Source organism: Passer montanus, unplaced genomic scaffold, assembly GCF_014805655.1.
Source record: "Passer montanus isolate IOZ18808 unplaced genomic scaffold, ASM1480565v1 scaffold65, whole genome shotgun sequence".
NCBI classification, from domain to species: Eukaryota; Metazoa; Chordata; class Aves; order Passeriformes; family Passeridae; genus Passer; species Passer montanus.
In genome coordinates, this window is record NW_024371593.1 from 1325258 (window position 1) to 1348953 (window position 23696).

The 23696-nt window shown below is 51.1% G+C and overlaps 1 protein-coding gene across 2 annotated transcripts in view; it reads right to left on the reverse strand.

Annotated features, from left to right (window-relative positions):
- Positions 1-23696, reverse strand: part of LSP1 (lymphocyte specific protein 1) — a 47749-nt gene that overhangs the window by 12419 nt on the left and 11634 nt on the right. The window contains exons 1-7 of one of the 2 annotated variants that reach the window (XM_039728467.1): positions 23028-23216; positions 10299-10451; positions 8062-8151; positions 4753-4936; positions 3664-3792; positions 564-607; positions 311-392 (exon numbers count right to left, since the gene is read on the reverse strand). In XM_039728467.1, coding sequence (XP_039584401.1) covers positions 311-392; positions 564-607; positions 3664-3792; positions 4753-4936; positions 8062-8151; positions 10299-10451; positions 23028-23086 — 741 coding nt within the window. In that variant the 5' untranslated portion in view covers positions 23087-23216. Of the gene's footprint in view, positions 1-310; positions 393-563; positions 608-3663; positions 3793-4752; positions 4937-8061; positions 8152-10298; positions 10452-23027; positions 23217-23696 lie in introns of those variants that run through there. The other variant, XM_039728466.1, reaches the window with a different exon arrangement.

Genomic DNA, 23696 nt, shown 5'->3' on the forward strand with positions numbered 1-23696 from the left:
CTTGATTTTTTCTAACCCTGGAAGAACCTTGGAGATAAGGGGGTGTAAAAGGAGATTTGTACAGTCCTACTAGTTCCTGTCAGATACTCCCACACTAAGCAGAGAACACGAGAAAACAAGCATGGGACAGCCAAAGAAACCTACTTCATCTATAGAGGGACACACAGACAGGAGCAAGGAGTGCTCCCATCCAAGAGAGGACAATTTAGTTGTCACCCCACAGATGGTAAGGCTGAGAGGCACAGTGCAGGAACAACACCAGCAAAGAGGGCTCCTGGCAGGGTGGGGCAGACACAGCACAGCAACCCACCTCAATAGCCTGTGTGTACTGCTCCAGCCTGTCATCAATCTTCGACACAGGGAGAGGAGGCTGACTCTTCTTTATGCTGTTGCTGCAGAACAGAGAGGAGCATTAAGGGGTTCCCCCAGTGCCTCGGGCAGAAGGGAGGACTCTGTGAGCCACAGGCAGCCTGTCACTCCTGCCCTTCCCCACAGCAGGACCTGCTGACCACCTCCCTCTGCAGCAAGTGACCTGCTTTACCCTGAGGCCAGCCCAGAAATACCTTTTCTGTATTGAGCGGTTCAGCGACTCGGTTCTGTCCGTGATCTAAAGCGGAGAAAAGACAAAGATATGACTTTTGTCCAGGGACCTCAGATGGACGCAGGTCACCTTAGCTGGCCATTTCTTGGCCCTCATCTCTCACCCATATTTTGGTTAGAAGTAACTCACTCAGCCCCCATGTTGCCCTATAGATCAGTGACAGTGAGCATTCTCCTTCCCCCTTTCCAAGCAGGGGAAGAGAATCCCAGCCAATTTCAGGGGCAAACCAACAATGTGTAAAATCGCTGACAGCTGAAACACCAACCAAGACCATTTTTTCTACTCCCTCTGGTGAAGGAGAAGGTCTCTCTCAGACCTTTGGTTTCCTAGCCAGACACAAAAAGGGAAATGGCAAGTACAGAAAGACAAGGAGAAAACTAAAGACCACATCTGCAGAAGAGAAGTCAAGCACAGGAACAGTACAGGCATGGGTTAGGTCAACTTGTCCACACCAGAAAAGCACACAGACAGGGCAAATCAGCACATAAAGCCACCTGTGAGGCAGCTCTTCATGTCAAGCCATCAGGAAAAAGAGCTTTGCACCAGAGGCTCCTGTGCAATAACTCTTTGGCCAAGACAGGAAGGCAAGCAAACACTTCACAACCACTGCAGGAAAGGAAAGCTGAAATGTTGCTAAACCTTGTGACTCTTTCATGCCCCAGAAAACAAGCATACAGAGAGAGAGAAAAATCACCTTGAAGCCAAAAAGGGGGCTTTCTTAACACCAGCTCCCACAGAGTCAAGGAGCAGCAACCAAGTAAAAAGGAGCCTTCTCCCCCTGTAAAACTGCTGCCTGTTGCCACAGGAAACATCACCTACCAAGTTAGCAGATAAAAAACAACACTAAATGATCCTTTAAGATGCTTTCAGGATGCCAGTGCTAAATTTCAGCTAAACAGAAGACAAGACAGTGTCACATAGAGGACACATTTACCAGCTGTGCCCAAGAGCACGAGGCCCATTAGAGAACAACCAAATAGTGCAACCCTGGCTAACAGAGATGACCTGGGGAGAGCCACTCTGCAGGGCCCCTGAAGCAGCACAAGAGAAGCCAGCTCTGTCTGCAGGGCAGGCTGGCTGCCTGCTGTCAGCTCGCTGCTGCCTGCCTCTGAGCTGTGACTTCAGACACTTCACCTGCTCTCTGATGGGCAGGCTATACCTGGCAGGGCACAGCACCAACCTGAAAGGGGAATCTGGTACAGCCTTGCCCCAGCTCCCCAAACACAAGTACATGTCAATAGGAAAAAGCCAACCCTGCCAGGGAGATGGTGCGCAGGTGCAAACCATACACAGGCACTTCTGAAAGGTCATGAACAAGCATCAGGTTAAACACAGAGGGGCCCAGAAAAGCTGTAAGTGACAATGCATCTCAGTATGACAGCCTAGGTAGGAACAAGCTTTCACTGTGCTATTTAAAGACCACCTCCCCCCACCCCTGGCATTTCCTTGCAGTGAGAATTGTGCATCTCCCTAGTCCCAAGCACTTTCTGAAGGCCAGAAGAAGCCACAGCTGCTCATTCAGCCAGCCTCAAAGCTCAGGGCTCACAAGCAGCCTGTGACAAAACAGGACTGGTGCAAAACTTCCCCTTTGCCTCCATTCCCCCTGTTTCAGCCCCCAGGCCACAATGGCCCCCTAAATCCCAAACACCCCAACATCAGCCTGCCCCAGGTAGGTGCTTTGGCCTTTCTGCTCCAAGCAGGGATTCTGCTGAGCTTCCTGTGCCAAAACACCTTCTTGGTGGCCAGTGTGCTTAGTTTTGAGTGCTCACAGAGCCCTACCAGCTGGGGTGTAAAGATCATCTTAGCTGGGGTGTAAAGATCATCCTTCCAAGCACAGATTTTTCCTGGACAGTTTTACATCCAGCTTGGCATGTGGGTGAGCTCTGACATCACCATTACAAAACAGACACTGCATCTCTAAACCTTTCCCTGGGCGAATCCTAGCAGCAGCAGTTCAGCTGAGGTTGAGAAGCTATGTGTGTTTTGGGGTTTTAAGGACAGAAGGTTCTGCACATACAAGCTGCTGAAAGCATTTTTTACATTTTCCAACCAGCCCCACTTCAGGAATATGCTTTGGCTACCCCCACCACTTTTCAAACCTGGCATTTGCACCCAGCCTGCATCCACACCTACTCTGTCTCCCCTCTTTTAATTTGGCTATAAAATGGATCCTCCACTAAGAGCAAGAATCTGATGGCTGTAGATGATGAAACCTTCCTCTTGCCATCTATTGACTGATGCAAAAGAAAGTACTTATACAATCATTCCCACTCAGGAAATATTGAGTAAGCTGAAAATAGCACAAAGCTAAACTCAAAAAAAAACCCAAAAAACCTCCAAAGATTGTGCAGCCTTTTAATCTGCTATTAGAACTGACTCCTCACCATCTCCCTCACTGCTGCAATCAAAAAGGTTGGTGCTTACAAAGGCAGAAAAAACCATTCAGTACAGAAACACTTATCTGTATCTATTGTATTCAAAAGCACACACACAGAAGTGAGGGTTTGTAGTAAATGCAACACAAGTCATAAGATGCAATTCAGGTGGTGTTAATAATGGGAGTTTCACAAGAGCACCAATGCAAACAGATGTGGTTGGGAAGGACACAGTGCTTCAGAGATCAGAAATCCCCATTTGTTTAAACAACTTCAGTCACACATTTTGTTCTAATTAGGAGAGAAATGCCACTGTTGCAGTTATTGGGGTTTTTTCCCTTTGGAAGGGAAATTTCATTAAGTTCTTGTGAGTTTTGTTAAAGACTGCAGAAGTTGAAAGCACAGCTATCTCAGTATCACAATATTCCCTGGAGCCCTCAAGGAGCTTGAGGCTTTTAGAGTGACTGCTACAGCCTCCAACAGCTCAAGCAGGCAAAGTAGGAGGAGAGGAGGCTGACAGCCATGAAAGATGAGGCAAATTGCTCAGGTTTGTCCCAGCCTGTAGCTGGAGGGATAATGGGATTCACACCCCACATTGCTGTAAACCTGGATAATCCTTCCCCATCACTAGCTGGGACCTCTGTTGTGACAGTTGTCATGCATCCAGCAGGGCCCAGGAACACAAACCTTTGTGGAGCACACTGCAGTGTGGTCAGAGCACAGCTCCTCCTCTTCCAGGCTGGCAACGCTTGGGGCCTTCTGGCGTTTCTCTGGTGTTTCTTCTTTCTCTCCATCATTTCGCCTTCTCTTCTTTTCCTGAGTGCAGAAAAAGAACAAGCCAGGAAGTGAGTTGGTCAAACTGCTTATTATGCAACAACAGTGATTTTTTTCCCATCCCTCAGGCTTCCTACTTTACACTAAATAAACACAAAAGCACAGAAAATTTGAGTTAACATTATCTAATTTGGAAGCATTCAGGAAGAAGCTCATATGTCATTTGGAAGGGAGGGCAGAAATCAGAAATTTTGCAGGCTCAAGATTCCCAAATGGTATGAAAAGGGGTCCTTGCATCAGTTATAAAGATCTCTTACCACAACTGAGATAGGAAAACAATAATTCCTCATTTAAAGGCCAAAAGGAGAGAGAGAAGCTGCCTTTAGAATAAATGGTTGGAAAGGGTAACAGTTCAAATGCAAAAATCTTGCTAGCCACAGACAGTCAAAGTCCATTTATAACAAATGATATTTGAAGCTCAGCCCCCTGACCTGCACACCACTTGAATTCCAGCTTTGTCTCTCTCCCCCCCTCCCCTTAGCCAGGAATTATCAGAACAAAAAAAACCTCAGCTGGGAGCAATGCAATGCTAAGTACAATCAAGACAAAGTACTCCAATGGTGTGATAAAGGCTGGGGAGAGGAAAACAAGCAGTATCATTTAGATTTGAGCTCTCCTGTAAAGCTACTCACTGCCCACAAAGCCACAGGAGAAATAACACTTTCCTCCTCAGCAGGACAGGGACACGGCAAAGCCACCACAAACTCTGAGAGCAAGCACACCCCCCTCACAAAAGGGCAGAGGCTGCCTGCAGTGACCCCAAGAAAGCACAGCAGGCAGGCAGGAGGGGCACCAGCCCCAGGTTATGCCATGAAAGCACATCTGATGTGTCTGCATGGGCTCAGCTTCCAGCAGCAATGCTGAGCCAGGACACAGGGGAGCAGCCCCCAGCATCAGCTCTCCCACCAGCCCTCTGGGAAGGTCAGCTCCTCCTAATCCCACCTCTTGCTCAGCTTGTGCCTCTTCCTCCTGCTCTTGAACCTCTTCTTCCTCCTGACACAGCCTCTCTTCCTCTCTGATAACCATGTTCTCCTCTGGGCTTTCCTGATCCAGCTGGATCTGCTCCAGTTTGACTTCGGCTTCTCTCACACCACTGTCCTCTTCCTCATAGGACTGCCTTGGAGACCTACAGATGGGGGAAGGGATCAAAGAATAAAAGCACAGTTATGAGCCTACAGACACCATGAGGTACCTCACACCTCTAGAACTCCACTTTTATCACTTCCCCAAACCTGCAGCATGCTGGGTACTCCACACCAGGGCTCACAGCCAGTTCCAGGCACCTGGATGCAACAGCATCACAGCTCACTCCCCCCACTTTAAGTGCCCAAGACTCAGCTCAGCTAAGAACTGTGGGAGAGCTGAAGGGACCTGCACATTACCAGCATCATGATGGGCAAAACCCATAGGAAAGCACAGAAGAGCCCTCTGTTCAAACCCCTGGCAGACAGGGCACTGCTACCATGATGTGGTGCTGGCTCAATTCCCTGCCTGGCTACAGCTGAAATTCCAGGTGCACCAGCACATCCTGCAGTCAAACACCAATCTGATGCTGTCCCCGTGGTTCCCAGCACTAATTCAGTGTGAGGCACCAAACACAGCCCTTCTCTGCCTGAACTCATCTTCCACGTCAACAGACTCTCTTGCTGCAGGAGAGCACAACCAACACCACATGAGCATGCTTCTCAAGCTGAAGCTGAACTCTAGGGCAAGGCAGCAGAGCCACTCCCCTGGAATCATTCCATGGGCAAGGCACAGTGCTTCACAGGCCATGCTGTATTAGCACTCGGTCCCAAGCCTCAGTTTTGGCCACTGGAAAAAATTACACCTCTACTCACATCACTCATCTCATATCCCAGCAAAACAAAGGAGCTCCAAAGCAGATGGGGTCATCCCCTGGCTTAGGGGTTTAAAAGCCACAATGGGTTTGGTACAAGAGAATTGCTCTGGGTCTCCAAGGCTGCAAGAGGAGACCCAGGAGTAAGTTTATGCAATCAGCTTTGCAAGAGCAGGGCAGCCCATGCCTTTGGGAGTACAGAGCCCCAGAACTCTCACTGGCTCCCAGCCATGCACCAAGCTGCTATTGCCATCTTAGCTCTTTTGGCTGGGGAGAGTTTCTCCTCCCACCCAGTTCTTAGAAAATCTGGCTTGAGAGAGCAGGGCTAGAGAGCTGGCTAGCAGGCAGCTGCCAAAGGGCAAGGCTGACTCACTGCTCCTCCCTCAGCAGGCAGCACCAAGACACAAAAACAAGTTCCAACAAGACCTTTCCACCCACCTCTCTGCTGCTGGGAAGGCAGCTCACAGGTCAGCCACCATCCAGCCCTCCACAGTGACTACATGGGGAAAAAGATGATGCATGTGCTGGCTCACTTGGCTTGTTTCTCATCATCCTCTCACCAAGAGCAAACAGGCCCTGAAGGCCCAGCAGCTCTCCACCAGGATGGCAGCAATGTCTCCAGCTCAAGTACAAGCTCATATCAAAAATTAAGGCCAGCAAACACAGTGCAGTCTATAGGATGCCTTTCACACCACAGCCATGCTGTATGGGAGGCAGCTAGCTGGCACAGCTTCACATCCTTGCACAGCTGATGGCATGGATCTCCTACCTCATAGAGGAGAGCCAGGACCAAAAAGACCAGGAACAAAGCACCAAGGCCCTCAGGGGATGCAGGACCTGGTTTAGTTGCATCCAGCAGAGAGCAGCTGTCTCCATCCACTCTTTCACAGCCACCACCTAAAACCCAGGATTTGCCTCATCTTTAGCTAAACAGGAGAGAAGGGAGTTGGGAAAGTCTGACCACGGTACTGCTTGTCCCAGCACAGGCAGACACACAACCTACCTGTGCTCACACCACGCTCCAAGCTCACCCCTTGGACGAGGCAGGTCCCCAGGGAGAAAGCTGCCACAAGGACCTTACAGACCCTGGTGTGAGGACAAGCCAGCCTTTGCAGAAAAGCTCACCCACAGAGTCTAAACTCCCCCAGCTGCCTCCCCCAACCAGCCTTCCCCTTCAGCTCCTGCTTTTAAAGTACCACCTCCCACTGATGGGCTTCACCTGCCATGAACACCACCCGCCCTGCTCAGCACCCTCCCCTCCTGCTACAGGACAAACACATAAAAACCCAACAAGAAATGCCTGCAGAGGATAATGTTCATTCCAACTAATTCCCTTTGGAGGCCAAAGAGGGAAAAGCAGTAGCCTTTCTTTCCAGAAAAGCTCTTTGCAAGGGGGGCTGGGAAAAGAGCAGCAAACCAAAAAGCAGATGATTTCTAATTGCTCCCACAGATGTTATAATTACATTGTGCTGGGCCTTAGAGGTGCTTGAGAAGTGCTTGTGGGATCAGGGCTGCAAAGGTACAGTTTGCAACGTGGTTTAGCCACAAGGTCTGGAGAAAAGTAACAAAACTTTGAGCTCATTTTTATTTATTCAGCAGTAAATATTAATCTTAAGCACTTTTTCAGTCACAGAATAGTTTGGGTTGGAAAGGACCTTTAAAGGTCATCTAGTCCAATCCCTCTGAAATAAGCAGGAACCTTTTCAATTAGATCAGGTTTCTCAGAGCCCTGTCCAACCTGACCTTGAATGTTTCCAGGGAAGGGGCATCCACCACCTCTCTGTGCAAAGAATTCTTCAGGGTAAAGCAGAGGCTATGGCAAAAATTCCCTACAAAATGAAGCTGCCAAGAGAGCTGAGTCACAGAGTTCGTGTGCAGGTAGATAGAATCCAAGGGAAGTGGTTCAGGCAGGAGTTTGGTTTAGTTCTGTAAGGGAGGAGTGATGGGAGGGCTCTCAGGGCTCTTTGCTGCCTGTTTTTCCCTGCTCAAAGAGGAGTCAGGCACAAGGTGGGTTGGGGCCATAACACCCACTATGCTGACATGAGCCAGGAAGCAGCAATAACTTAGAACAGCTTTTTAGGCTGGCCTGGATTATGTTAGAGACCATTTCAGCCCCTGCAGCAGCTCAGGTGGCTTAAATCTGCTGTTGTCACTCCTCCAAACCCAGGAGTCCTGGCAGGCTGCCACTGCTTGGAGCACAGAGCTCAATCCAAACATCCCCAAAGCTTGGGGCCATCCCTGGGCCATTCCCCCCTGCTAGCCCAAATGGCAGGCAGAGAGCAGCTGTCCCAGTGGTGTGGAGCCTGCTCTGTCCTGCTGATGCTCCAGACTTGACCTGGCTTTGGTCACCCCTCCTCAGGGACAGTCCTTTTGCTGGGGTACCCCTCCCCTTGGTTCATCTGTGTCCTACCCACCTCTGCTTGCGCTGCTCGAGCTTCTGGGACCAGTCACTGAACCCCTCATCTTCCTCCAGCTCCGAAGTCCCAGATGGCTTAAAGTCATAGCTGAAACACAGCAAGAAGGAAAATTAGCATGAGAGGCATGCAGAAAAATGCCTAAACCTGGCCTGAAAGAGCCACAGCCTGACACAGTTCTTCTCCTTTCAGTTACTCCATTTATTCTTCTCTGAGTGAGCTGTACTGCTGAAGATAGCCATGGCAAAATCATTCCAGCATTTGTGGCCCTGGCCACAAATGTGTGCTCAGGCTAACAGAAAAGCTCCCAGGGAGCAAGGGAGACTGGCTGAATGCTGACAGAAGACTGGCTGCTTCCCTGTGTCCCTCTGCAAACCCAGCCCCAGGAGAAGCACAAAGCCAGCACAGCCCCATCATCACCACTTCAGCTGATGTCCATCCCTCTGGCTCCCAAGAACACTCCTGTCTTTTTCCTGCAAACCCTCTGTCCTCCTGACTGTTTCTGGCTTTCTTTAGTGGGGGTAAGGCAGAACAGGAGGTAAACTCTGTCCCTTTGGAGCAAGGAAATGCAAGGGTGAGTTTGAACTAAGGGGAGTGACATGGATAGGACGAGTCCCAGCGTGGGAAGAGCCACAGGAAGGAGGGGGCAGGATTTACACAAGAGAGAATGAAGCTTTTCAGAAGATTAATAGCCAGGGCTGACCCTGGCTGCATGAGCAAGCCCAGGTGGCTGTCAGCAGCTGTAAACAAAACCAGGGAATGGCCGGAGAAGAAGAAACATCCTTGTGGTTGAGCCTGGCCCAGCAAGCTTTGGCATCATGGAGCAGGGAGCAAAACCCTACATTTTAGGACTTGTTCTTGTCCTTGTCCTCTGAATTGGGCAATGCCAATGGTGCTGTGGGGCAAGCAGCACAGGTGTGCCCATGGCAAGAGGACTGGAGCCTGCAGCCTGGGTTACTGGGGCTGCTGCACACTCCCTGGGCCTGAGGCTGCTCACAGCACCAACCAGGAAGAAGGAGACCAGAGATCTCATCTGCTGTTTTAAAGACCTTTTCAAATTATTTCCCAGTCCCCACGTGAAGGGGGGGGTTGGAAAAGCTAATAACTATTATTACTTTCGAGACCTTCTGTTTGCTTTTAGAGCAGACTGCAGCAGTTTTGTCTGCACAATATCACCGTGTGAATTTCCACAAAAGATTGTGAAGGAGTTTTGCAATGCTTTTCTATTAAAAAAAAAAAAATCCTAAATAATTTTGGAAGTATCATGAGGGAAGAAAATCTTTTAATGGAAAAAAAATAGGTTTTCATAAATAACTTTTGCTTTTTTCCCAGTAAAATGAAGATGTTGCTTCTCTGTGACTATAACTCCAAATCCTGCCACCACTTTTCCATGGTGTTCAATAAATTTAGAAATACGTTGAACACATAAATAGTGGTAAGACTGAAGACTTTGAGACAAGAATTTGGCAATTCAGAGTGCAGACTAGTTTTTGTGCTAGCCCCAGTGCTGCACAGCATCTGGACTGCTGAACCATGGACATGGGAGGCTGCAGCAGGATGTGGTGTGGGATGCTGGGGATGTCATCCTATCCCTTCTCCAGGTGTTTCCTCTTTGACAGCAGAGAGCCCAGCATCTCCAAAAATGCCTCCTGAGATATTTCCATCTAGGACTTGCCCCATTAAAGCACAAAGTTAATTTTAACCCTTGGAGCTGTGAACTGCACCAGCTCAGGTGCTGCTTCATGCTATCCAGTGCCAGGGCAGCATCCTCTGAAGGAGGAATGGGAAGCCCAGCCAGGATAGGTGATTGCTTGCACTGTGATCTGCTTGGGATTGTGCATCACCTCCTCAGGCACATCTGTCTTTGCATGTATCAGGAAACTCCATTACTTTCGCTGTAGGATGACTCCCAGGTTGAAATTTAACCAAGCACTGATATCACTGGCAATGGGGACTCCCTACCAGAGCCCAGCCTGCCCCAAGCTGTCCCAGAGTAAACTCTCAGGCAGTAAAACCCCCAGCCTCCAGCCAAGAAAATAGTCAAAACAGGACTTGTGGGGTTTTCTGCCCAAAGAAGAAAGCACACTATTTGCTAATGTGCAGCCCAAACCTATTAGAGAACTTCCCCATCTTCCCCAATCCACCCCGAACGCCAGGGACACACACTCAGTGGCTGCAGGAGGGGTTTGCTGCAAGGAAAACGTGCTGCTGCAGGATTTATGCACTGGTTTTCTTACTGGTTTTCCTGTGGCAGAGCAGCACTCTCTGAGCAGGGGACGGTGCCATTCAGGCCCTCTTCTGCCTGGGACCGCAGCTGCTTCTCCCGCTCCCGCCGCCGCCGCTCTCTCGCCGCCTCCTCCTCATCTTCCACGCTCCACTGCGCTGTCAGCCTGCCAAGCCAGAGGGAAAACCCATCTTTAATGCCATCAGGCAGTCCTGTGAAAGCTGGTAACAACCCTCTGAGGTGTCTGGGCTGCCCCCGGCAAGCAGGAGCCTTCTGCAGAGGAGAGCTCCCAGCACGAGCGGTGATCCTCCAAGTGGCATCCTCACCTCCATCAGCACAGCTCCGCAGCGGGACTGACTGATGGGCAAGGACAGGGTGGGACACAGGGACTGGGAGAGGGGTGCAGGAGAGCCTGCAAGTCTCTAGAAGGAAGATGTGGTACATATCCTCTTCCCACCTGCCTGTGGGCTGAAGCCCACTGGAAAGCACCATTCCCTGCAAAAACAGCCTTGCACTCCCACTTTGGAAGGTTTTGTAAATAGTCTTGCAATGCTGCAAGGCGTCTGAAGGGTTTGTAAAGGGTCTTGCAGTGCTGCCAGATATCCAACACCTTCATGTCAAGCTTTGGCCCACAGAAGGCAAGATCTGTACCCTGGGGATGGGTTTCCTTAGGCAGTTGAGCTGCTCCTGCCTGACCAGAAGCCAAGGAAACAGCAGTGGATGGCAGCACCTATGTCCTGCCCTGCTCTGCCCTGCCTGGCTTCCTGTCAACCCTGTGGAGAAGAAAAACCTGCCCTGACTTCTCCCAGACATCTCAACTGCTGCACAATAATGCCTCTGTCAGCAGAACAGCCTCCTGCATCCCCAAGGAAGTGATAAGGCGGATGCCACATTCCTTCTCCGATGATAACGCCAGTCCAGGTTCTCCCCACGTGGGATCAGCTCCTGCTCCACTGGCAGCACCAGCTGAGATTCAGGCAGACAGGGACATGCCATGGGGTGACCACCACTCATCCAAAGGGCCTCTGATGGCAGCTGGAGCTGGGCAGGTCTGATTTGGGGTACACAAGGCTGATGCTGTGGCAGATGCCTCCTCACCCCTGGCTCAGCCAGGTGCAAAGCAGACACTAAAGCTGTTTTCCCTGGCATTTTCAAGCCCATTTACAGAAAGGTCTTTCAGGAAGGCACACACACATGGGAGCTGGGAAGTCGATCTCCCAGAGCAGCAGGACCCAGACCAACGTGCACTTCTACACCTCAGGCACACCCCGAGGACCACGGTCCTCTTAGGATGAACCTGCTCAATGGGAGATACAACATTATTCAGATTGGAACAAAGAGCCTGTGGAAGGGAAAATGGGGAAAAAACCCAAACAGAAATGCCTTAGTTGAGATGTGTTTCAGCCCAGTTTGAGTGAATGAGGGACAGGTTTCAGCTGGCCCCAGGAGTGCCACTCTGCAGCCTGCCCAGCTTTGCCCTCACATCAGAGGGCCTCACTTCACCATGGGTCTCACCAAAAAGCTGATTTCTTTTGAAGTTCAGGGCAGATACCTCCCTATCCCAGCAATGGGAGGGGAAAAAAGCCCATTGGGATTAATTCATGAAAAATGTAGCCTTACACTGTGAACCTTGTTAGCCTTTCTAAGGAAGACTGACTCAGAGCCTATTTTAGACTCGCTCAGAGCCTCTTTTACTCTGCAGTGCGAGCAGGATTGTTGAGCTTAGCCCCAGTAGCAAGGGGATGCACAGTAGCTTGGCACTGTGCATCCCCTTGCACAGTGGTCCCACCACCACCCTGTCAGGAAGCTGGGGATGACTCCAAATCACTGCCCTCCCAAACTCCCACCTGCCCCAAGGCAGCAAAGCCAGGTTGTGAGCCCAGTGAAGAAAGGTTGCCCACGCCTGCTGTGCCCACAGAGGAGCAGGGAACAAAGCAGACCCCAGGACTAGCCCGAGAGAATGCTCCACTGCAGTGTAGTTACTGCCTGCCTTATTTTGGGTGGGGTCTTTCTGCAAGCACCAAATTCAGCTCTTTCCCTTTTTACCCCATCATCGCCCCTTGCCACCTTGGTCTCCATGAGGAACAAAGCAGACCCAGACCCGAGCCTGAGCTCCCCTCCTCCCTTCCCTACTCATCCCACACTCCTATTTATTATTTTTCCTCAGGTTCCCATAGAAACCCTTGTCTGTGGACCTGGCAGGAAGCCACCATGTTGTTGTTGGGTTTTTTTTTTAATATATAAATGAAGTCATTCATTAAACTCTGCCATGATCTCCCTCCCTTGTGCGACAGCTCCAGATAGTCTCCAATTCGGAAAGGCTCTTAACCCCCTCTCGCCCATATTGCCCCAGTTATGAGAAGCAAAGTCCACGTTCATGCCAGAAAGTTAGATTTTGATTAAAATCTTTCACTCCTTCCTCCAGTTCCTTGGGAAGCTGCTGCAGAGGCGGTGCTCCACCAACACCCCCAGCTTGGCCAGGGTGCTCTGGAGGGGGGGGTCCCTTCTGAACCACATGAGCTTTCCACACTGTGAGAGCAGCACTGGTTGGCAGCCCTCTCCCTTTCCCAGTTGGATGTGACTAACTCTCTCCCCATGACCTCACCGGCTCGCTATTCTGTCCCTGCATCCTTCGAGCAGGCTGAGGACAGAGCCGGGGGCGACCGTTCTGGGGAGAAGGTTTTCTCTGCAAAAGCAGAGAAATAACTTTCCCAGCTCCCCTTGCCACAGAGCAATCCAGATTTGTCACAGAGCAATCCCAGCTTCCAGGTTTCCTGCTGCTGTGTTGGGATGTATCTCAGACACTTCTGAGCATCCTGGGGTGGGGGGCTGCAATGGGAACACCATGCCTCTGCTCAGCAAAAAGGGCTGCAGATAAAGCCCCCACAGATTCAAAGATACCAGCACACTCCAGCAAACACCTAAACTGAATTTATTTTCAGATTCTGAGCTCTCTGTCATGCTCAAATAGGCTGGTAGGGGAGGGAGGTTTAATAAGTGATGCGTTGGGGTTCAGTAATCACACTGACAAGCAGAGGAAAAAGGATGATTACTTTTGGACTGACCGAGCAGCACAAATATTTGTCTTTAGTGAAAAACAAACAAAATAAAATGAAGCAAAAAAATACAAGCAAATGAGAAACTAAGCCTTGCCAAAGTCCTTGTGTTTGGGTCAGCTACAGGCGTTTGTTGGACCCCAGACAAAATGTGCCATTTCAATTTGGACAAGCACAAGTGTGAGCAGGGGGTCAGCTGTTAAATTGCCTTTCGAAGCAAAAAGGTGGAAAGATTTAATTTCCAAATGGTTCCATTTACTAAAACGGGGCCATGGTCGCCCGTTTGCTCTAATTGTTCACAACCACATTCAGTAACTCAACGTGCTCAGCCCACAGTGGCATTTCACAACCATCTTTCCCAATCCTAGAAATAATTACCCAGCACTTCAGGATCAGGCTGATCCCACGTATCTTCATCTCCAGCCAGCACTGTGCCAGGTTGGTCCCAGGCTGGGGAGGTTTGGGAAAGAAGCAGGCTCACAGCTGCCAGTGGGACCAAGAGTTCTCAACTTCATTTCACTCATCACAGGATGGGGAAATGGAAAACAAGACTTGAAGCTTGAGGAGCTGCAAGATGAGCTACAGCATTCTACACTCCTGAATCCAGCCACCTGCATTTATAAAATCCCTCCATAGAGGAATTTTCATGAAATGTGAAAGGAAAATCACCCCCTTAAACAGACTTTAGTGTGACTGGAGAAGGGAGGAGAAAAGGTGGAGAGATCTCATTGGTCCCAGCAGCCCAGAGCTCTGGCAAAATTTGCTCCAGCAAGAGCTCGTCACAGGGCTGGGTCATTCTCTCACATGGTCCCTACATCTCTGCCAACAGCTTTTGGATGTCTTGGTTGGGCCAAACATGCTTTGTGGAATGGGCTTCTCTCTTCCTGAGCACATCCTGCAGGTGTGAGAATGAGCTGAAAGCCCCCTGGTTCAGCTGTGCCCACAGAGACCCTGCCTGCCAAGCATTTGGGATGCTTAGGTTTCTTCTCTGAGCGGGGCCAGCTGCCTGTTTCAGATCCAGCTCTTGACCTCACCTCCCTCCGGACCCCCAGCCACGGGAGGGGCTTGATTTCTGTTTGCACTACAGAACACCTCTTCCTGCAGCACGGCACTACAGGCACCCACACTCTGGCTGCCCTGTTCCACGTGGCCACAAATGCTCCAGACAAGCCAGCATGGCTGGGAAGGTCACGTTTCCTTTGGGCAATTCCTCACTGGCACTTGAGGAGATTTTAATATTCAGGCAAGGGAAATTTCTGGCAGCAGATGAGCTGTGTTTAAGGGAAACTGCAGACTCGAGGAGTCTTTTGCATGGTTGACGGCTCAAAGGAAGCTTTGCTGGCCCAAACCCAACCTTCAGCACTAAAGTTAATTCCAGAAAGGAAAATCAAATGCCTCCCAGAGGCTTTGGGCTTCGCAGACCTGCGCCAGAAAAACTCAGGAACCCTCTACCAACACACTGGACATTCCTGTCTCCTGAGCTCACCGGGGTACCAGGCCAGGAGTGTGCTGGCTTTGGTTGCCGCCTCTGTTGGGTAGGTTGCCCCCACAAAGCCAGGGCACAAGAAGAAAGACATTTTGGGAACAGGATTTAGGAGAAGCCATGTGCAACCCCAGAAGATAGATTACCCCATCACCTGTGAAAAACCCAGGGTCCACCACAGCTGGAAATATCCCCTGGGAGCCATGGGGCTGCATGAATTAGAGAAGAACTGGGAAGGACAGCCATCCTATCTCCCCTCTGCTGAGGTTTAGGGGAAGGGAGATGCCAGAAACCAACGCAAGGGAGTTTCCCCTTCCATGCAATCCACTGCAGCCTGCATTGCCCTGTCACAGTGCCAGGTAACAGTGTGCAGAATATGGCCTAGGATCATCAACAAGCTCATCTGCTGCCGAGCAGAGCTGCCAGGTTTTATTTCATATTGCATTTATCACACATCTACAAAGGGCCCTGACTGCTGGCAGGAGATGTGCAGCTCACCCTGTCACACGAAAGGGAAGAGGACACCCTCCGAAGGCTACAACTCCCTCTCCCACTTGACCTTCTGCCAACAAATTAATCACTTATTAGTGGCATATAATGGCTCTGTGTGACTGAGTCAAGCATGCTGAAATACACAGATAAAGCCTCCACTCATGTCATTCAGGACCACTGGTGTCAGGCCACCACAGAACTCATGGGTTTCCATGCCTCAGGAGTAACGTGGCTGGATAGCAAAGATTACAGCTGGGTCATCGTCCCACTGAATAAGGAACAGGATGAGGATAGCAGTACAATACAGGGAGACTGAGAAAAGAAATAAAATCAAGAATTATTATGTCACATCCTGAAGTTTATTTCAGCCTTGCCTCGGGAGAGTTATTCTAGCTCTGCAACAGCAGTGTGTCAGTCAAAGGAAGCCAGAGATACTCCACAAGCCTCTCCCTCCCATACATTCATGTAATTCCTCAGCTGCATTGCTCCGTTCAGAGTCCAGGCTACAGAGTTTGAACAAGAAGGGGGGCAGGGGGAGAGGAAAAAATGCATCTATGTGCTTCACCCTCAGCCTTGTTCTCATACCAAGCTTCCCCACCCCACACGTAGCTGTGCAGTCTCGGCCACGTCTCTCCATTTCTCCTATAAATCACAGGCCACCTTGGGGATGTGAACAGCAGGATGGAGCTGCTTCACACTCAGGAGTGGCCACAGAGCCCATCTCCACCTCCTGCTAGAACTGGGGGTGTGGAGAGGCAGCACGTATGGGGTGATAAGGACACACCAAGGCATCCAAACAGAATATGATACATCCCAAACTTTCATCAAGCAGAAATAGAAGGAAAACCACATTTAGCATTGTAGAGAGCTACCTCCCTTTTAAAAATAAAAGCAACTCTTCTTTTTTTAAACAGATCTTGTATTTCCTCCGTACAAGCACATCCCTTTTTTGCCCTGAGAAGGATGTGCAGATGTACAGCCACGCATCACATGTGTCACATATAAAACTCTGCCTAGTTTAGCCTTCACTAAATCCCCTGCAAAGATTGACCTGTCACTGTGGCATGACAGGCAGGGAAAGCCCCAGGATGGTAATTTACAGCTTCCACAAGCAAAACAAGACACACTTGAGAAAGCTGGTGGCCAATGGCAGGAGCAGACCCTGGAGAAAGCAAGGCTGGTCCTTCACCATAAGCTTCATCTGTCCCCTGCTGCCACTCACAGGACTGTGGCTCCAACAAGGTACATGGAAGGTACATGCTTCCAGACGCCATAGGTGAGGCACGAAATAACCAGTGGGAACAACTGTTTCTTTTTATTATTATTGATTTTGATCACGGCAGACAGAATCCAAACGAATCGCCTTCAAGATGATGAATTGCACTCTCAGGACCGTGGGTCCTTAGCACACAGATAGGCTGGTGCAATCATGTATCAACATCACCGGCCAGGAATTTGGCAGGGGGGAGGAAAGGGCTGGAGCCCCAGCCCTCCCAGCACTCCACTGCATTCAGTAGGTGTGAGAAATCAGCGCTGGGTACGACCTCGAACCATGGCTCTTTCTCACGGTCTCTCCATCTCAGCCCGAAGGTTCAAGGAATTAGAGGGTTTTTTCTACAGGGCAGGAAGTCTGGCCTCTGTTTTTGCAAGGGAGAAGCATGTCAGAAGAAAAAATAGCCTTGCCAAAGAGATGCAGACTGCCTTACCCAGCTTTTGTATTTTATTCTTCTCCTCCTTAAGAGAGAAGCAAGACTCCACAGCCTCCCTGCCTCGGCTGCAGTCAGCCAGCATCCTTCTTGACACACTCCTTCTGGAAAACAAGTCTGAGCCTAGAAAGGTGAACAATTACCTTATCCCTGCTTCAGGCCGGGATTAGGAGCAAGATCTGTGTCAGTGTGGTGTTTCTAATGGCACAGCTGGCTGGGCCCTGCTTGGCAGCCCTGGGGGCGAGGCAGTGCCCCCGCAGCAGGAGGGAGTTTGCAGTCTGAGCAAGGGCAGGAGCCCGTGAGAACACTGCTGCCCGCTCCCTGGGACAGTCCAGGCTCTCCTTGATGGCCAATGCTGAGGAGCTGTGCTGCAGCAGGAACCCCATCACAGCAAGCCTTGCTCCCTGCTGCGCTAGGTCTCCACCAGGAAAAAGAGTCTGCCCCAACATACTGATCCCAAAATCCTGCGTTTGAGGGCAGCTTCTTGCTGTGGGACAGAGGCACTTGGCAGCCCCAGGTGCCCTTTGCCCACCATAGAGCTGAGGGATGGTGCTGATGCTGTTTGATGCTCCATCGAAAGAGTTAAAAATGGAGGGAGAAGGGGAAATCAAAAAAATCTGGAAGCTGAAAATTAGTTTTCAGACACCATCCCAGCTGGTGTCTCAGGCCTCAGCTTCTCCAACCAGTGCTCCTTCTAGCTGAACCACACTCAGATGCACATGGTGGTCTTTCTCCACACCATCAGAGGATGACAATGACCTGTGGTTGCAGCCCTGATGGGCTCAAAGGCTCACTACAGCTTCCAAAAATTTCCATGGGCTCAAAGTTCAGGCCCTGAATATCCAATTGCTTGAGAGAAGGTAAAAATCTGGGTCAGGCCAGGCTAAAGGCAAATAAAACCCATGCACTGGTTTCTGGGAAAGGTCAGTAGTAGGTGGAACTCTGACAAAATAAACCCCGGGGCTGGAAAAAATCTGGGAATGGACCCACAGAGTACGCAGAGGGGACAGATGAGCTGCTTCAACTGGAGAGAAAGGATGAGCTGCTATCCTTGAGGTGAAAGCTGAGGGTGGGCACCCCACAAGACACCCAGGGAGGGACTTACCCACCATGCACTGGCTTAGCCCTTACCCCCACCCTGCCCCACAGCTCAGCTGGGCTGCAAATCTCCAGGCTCCTCCTGGCTTGCAAAATATGGTGGCATCACTCAGCAAGCAGTTGGCACCACAGAAAGCACCCTGGGATGTGGAAATCCCCCAGGCACGCCATCAGTCAGGCCCAAAGGGCTCTCCTGGATGCTCCTCCCTGCCAGCAGCCTCTGCTCATGTCTCCCTTTCCATCTGCCCTCCACTTGTGGGGTCCACAAAGATGCCCATCTGTTCTGCCCTGTCCATGGCAAGGGGGCACAGAGGGATAAAACAATGAATGCCACTAACAAAAGCATCAAAATAGGGGAGGCTCAAGAAGGGAAGTACCACAGGCTCCTCATGACACATTGAGGCAGCATTGCAAAGCATGAATCACACTGATGAAGGCCCTGTGTCCCCTGGTGTCCCCATGCAGGTATCCCTCCCTCCTCTTCTCACACAACTGCTCTGCTACTGGCTCCTTCCTACACATTTCAGTTTCTCCATCTTCCCATAAAGACCTGCCCCACTTCTTCACAGCAAGAATTCCTCGCTCCCTACACCTATCCAGGAGACAGGGAGCTGAAGCAAAGTGGTGCTGCAATAGCCCCTGGAGGCAGTAGCTATCTCTAGGCAACAAACTGTGTCCAGACCATGTCCTGGCATCAACCACACACTCCCCCACCCCACAAAAAATGTTCTTCCCCTTCAAAACGCCATCCAGCCCTCCCAAATGCTTCAAGCTCCTTGTTCCCAGCTCAGCACGCAGGAGGTCAAGACAAAAATACTGGAGTAGCATCTTCCCTGCTGAGACACATCCTGGCAAGCTTCGGGAAACATCAAATGCAGGCGGAAAGGAAAGCGTCCCACAGAGCTGGGCAGAGCCCCCATATCCTGATCAAACTAAATATTGCACTCATGACACACACCAAAATTCAAGTTCAGGGATTTTTAAAGCTACCACTGCGCTGAGGAACTCTGAGAATCACAAAGGATGTTGCTTGGAAATGCAGTAACTTGTTGTAGGGAGAAAGAAGGGGCCCTGCAGCCGCCTCACGGGTGCCAGGACATGAGTGCTGGAGGTGGCAAGCATCTCATCACATACAGCAGGCCAAAACACAGCACTGTGCAAGATTCATTTCAGATCTCATATTCTGGCTTCCTATGTTAATGGCTCCACAGAAGATAACAAAGCAAAAATCCCATCCTACAGAGTTCTGTCTCGTGATCACATTTTCTGACTTGCTTTCTTCCCTTGGGATTTTTCATCCTCAAGATTCAGCCCCTTTTCCCACAGGATTATTTGCACTTCAAACTCCGTGGCACTGCAAAGACATACAATTAGAGACCCTGGTTTATTTGTCTCTCTGGAGCAGCCATGCTCTGGAGCCCCTGTTCTGGACCAGGTCCCCGTTGTGCTGGGAAGCAAAGGGGTGTTGTAGCATGTAAGAACACTGTCCTTTCTCCCCAAGAACAAACCACAGCTCGCTTCCAAATGGCACCCCAGATTCAGCCACGTGCCAAATTAAAGAGACAAGGGCAGCAGTGCTTCCAACTCACATCCATATGCCCACACACCCCACCCCAGGGCCACACATCCCAGCCAGGCACCCAGAGCCCAGCGATGGGGACACAACTGCAGCAAGCCACCACAGCACCCAGTGGGAGCAGCATCAGCCATGAGGCCAAATAATGCAGTTCCAAGGAGCAGCACAGCTGCTTTACAGAGAGGCTGATTTGTAGGTTAATTAAACAGCCATATTCTTCTGTGAAACACTTCAGGCTCGATAAATAGAGGGAGAGTAAAATTCCAGCAGGAGCAGATAATGAACTGAATGAATCGACATGACAGGTGCTGGATCCCTATCTTATTTATAGGAATTCATTAGAAGGAGAAGGAGAAAGAGATCGTGATAACAAGATAAAGTGGCTCATGTTTGGAGAGGACTTTAAAAAAATACAAAGCCTTGTGGGCGTGTGAGGGATCATCACTGTAAGGGCGCTGCAAAGGGAGAAATATTTCCCCAGTGATATCCTGATAGAGAAACTATGCTGGACAAGGGGAGTGCCTGGGCACATGGGCCAAAGCAGGGAAGGTAGATAGCCCTGCAATTGCCCATTCTTCTCATACCTTTCCCAGGTAATTACTCAGCCACTCTGCTCTGCACTTGCAAGGCCTCACCCTGGGCTCTCTTCAGCCTCCAACTTTTCCGATGTCAACAGAACGTCCCTGCCTGCTCCTTCTGCACAGCCACTGAGGAAAAAGGACGGCTAATTTTTCCAGTCCACCTCCTGGCTCGGCAGTGGTGAAAGATGGTTCCCAGAGTACCGGCTCAGTGCTTCAGCCTCCAGTTGTCTCCAAGGTGCCCCAGTGATCCCAAGCACACCAAACCACTCTGGAGCACTAAGCCTGGCAGCAGTCAGTGGAAAAGCCATTCAATGCAAATCTGACTCCTGGGACTGACATTCGGGTGATGCTTCACCCATGGGCCCCTTTGTCTGAAATGCTGGGGTTTTGTTTCAAGCACAAGGCAGGATGCTGAAAGCATTGGGACTCAGCTCTTCAGCCCAAAATCCACAAGACTAACACTGGTTTCAGCTCAGAAACCCTTAACCCAGCTGTTGGACAACGGGCTAGCAGCGCCTGTAGCTGGGCAATGCCAAGAGAAGGCAACTCCCTGGTTATCCCTGCTGTTGCCCTGCAGCAGGAGCAGCCAGGTAAATCCTGACACCACATTGATGTCCCCAGTGCTCGTGGTTATGGCTCTGAGCAGCTGTTTTCACTGTGTGCTCCAGGTCTCCAAAGCACTCAGACACACCAGAAGAGGCCAGGACCTACACAGTGTACAACCACTCTGTTGCAGTCACTTTGGGACAGAAAAAAGCAGAGCACAGAATCTTGACAGCAACCTATCTTCAAGGCAGCAGCCTCGAGCCACTCACTAAAGAAGCTCTTTCCTTCCTGCAGCCAAGCTGGCAGGACTTGCAGAGCCAGCCCTTCAGCTGATCTCAGGAACTCCAGGAAAAACTGCTCCAGGAGAAAAATACAGCTGCAGAATGGGCTACGGTGTGTATGGAGCAGACCCTGCCTGTTCCACTGTTGAATCCTGTGAGCATAAGTGAGGGTTTTTGTGTGTAAACCATGGAAATCCCTCACAACCCGCTCTGCTCCTCATCTGTAAGCAGGACTGGAAAACACAGCCACAAAGCTAAACCTCAATCAGGTTAAGCGTAATAACCCTACTCAGGAAACATGTCACCTTGTAAAAAAAGTCCCTGTGAGTCTCTGGGACACCAAAAGTCCCTTATCCAAAGCAGGAGGAACTTGGAGATGTCACTCAGGACAGGAAAACACCCCTGGTTTAGACTGAGGACAGTCCTTTGGACACCCCTTTTCTCTGCATGAAGCACATGTGCTTCCCCTTGCTCCCCCCCATCTGTCACCCTGCAAAATAAATTGCTGCCCAGCTGTAAGCAGGCGATTCCCACCCCAGTTCATTTGCCTGGCCCTCCTCAATACCAGCTGGCCCCAAATCCGAGCTGGTCCGGCCTTCTGCACACCCACAGAGGTTTCCCTACCCCTCGCAAGCCGCTGACAAAGCCCTGCTCTATAACAGGGATGTGTAACTCGGATCCCAGTCCCCCTGGGCTGAGACCAGGGAATGGGTCCAATAGGCCAAACAAAAGATGAACCCAGAGGAGTTAGCTTCTCCTGCCCATTTTCCACCCCGGGGGCCTGTGCAACCAGTGGGAGCTTCTCTGCCAGCTTCCCTGGGTCCAGAAGGGCAGAAAGAGGCAAGGACTGGATGGGCTGTAGGTGCCCATTTACCTTCCAAGGCAAGAAACTTATTTGAGAGATGAGGTTTAGAGGCTGCATTACCAATCAGAGATCCCAAACTGAGAGGAAAATGCCTGGTGAAATAAACCCCACGGTGACATCCTCCACCTCTCAGCTGGAGACCAGCAGTCCCAGCGAGCACAAGGGAGCCAAGAGGCGCCCAAGGGGCAGAGTGTGAGTCCAGCACTGCCTAATCCCACCTCTCACCCATCCATCTGCTCGACTAAATACGAAAAGGTGAGAAGTGCCTCTCTCCAGCCCAGTCAGGGCCATCACCATGACACACCAGCATCACCCAGAGATGGATCCCAGAGACCCATGGAGGGAAGCAGCAATTCCAGTCCCCAGGGAAGAGCACAGTGACCGCATGGCAGGGAATCTCAAAGCCGGCAGACAATGTAGCCGTCCTCCCGGGCTCAGCGCCGGCTGACAAACGGGAATGAGCCCAACTGAGCCATCCACCTCCCTGCCCTGGCAATTATACTCCGAGAGAAAGGTTCAAAGCACTATTGTGATCAATTAAATCGAAAAAAAGAGCGGTGTCAGCTTGCAGCCCTGGGAGGATCCAGCCCTTCAGTGATCTCTGAATTAAAAACGCGCATCACAGCGTGCACAACGTACAGCTCCTGCGGGGAAAAAAGAAAAATCCTTTTTCTAGGCAGAAGCGTTCGGCACTCGGGAGACACAAAAAGCCACGTACTGAGACATCCCTCGCAGGGAGAGGGGAAACCAGCGGCTCAGGTGAGTGTCACAGTACAGTTGTGCTCAGTTATTTCAGTTGCGAGCTCCTGGAAAAGCCATCACTAAGTTCAAATCTGCTTTCCTCATACAGCTTTGGGGGAGGAGAGGGAGGCTTATCTATTATCCTTCCTTCCCATGCACGGGGTCTGCTGGAAAACCAGCGTTAAGGGCGAAATCCCGCCGATTTAAAGGGGCACGGAGACGCTCGGCTCCCTGTCCCCTTCCCGCACCGCGCCCCTGGGCGCGGGCACATCCCGCCGGGGCGGGCGGCGGCTCCCGGCGGGCAGGTGGGCGCTCACCTGATGAGGTTCTGCAGGCCCTGCTTGCTGGAGTTCCTCCTGAGGATCGCGCTGGTCATGGTGGCCGAGCCGCGGCGGGCAGGGTCCCGCTGCCGCCCCCTCCCCAGCGCCGCAGGCAGCCGCCCGGCACTGCGCGCTCCCGCGGCCCCCTCTCCGCCTTCAGGAAGTTCTGCAGCTGGTTTCCTTTTGTTTCTGCTAGCCCCCCCCCCCCCCCCCCCGCCCCCCTGCTCCACACCCCCGGCTTGTCTCCTCCACCTCCTCCTCCCCCTGTGCCTCGTGGAAGTGCCACGGGAGAATCTCGGGCCCCGCGGCACAAAGCCCGGCGCTCCCCACTCCCCTGCCAGGGGGATTCTCTCCTGCCTTTAACTCATCTTCTCCGGCCCCCTCCTCTCCCCCGCCCCTTTTTTTTTTCTTTTCTCCCCCACTTCTGTTTTTTTCCCACCTTGACCACTGTTTTTCTGATTACACAAAGCGGCCAGGGAGCAGACATCCAGGTTGGCAGCTTGCACCCGACGGGCTGTAAATCACTCCTGCTCCATTCACAGCAGAAGTCGTGCATGAAGGTCTCGCCTCCAAAGAGTCCCTGCACGCCCGAAGGTGAGCCAAGAGTCAGATTAACACGGAAGGGGCTTAGCACTGGGAAATGCCACGCCAGAGGAAAATGTTCTC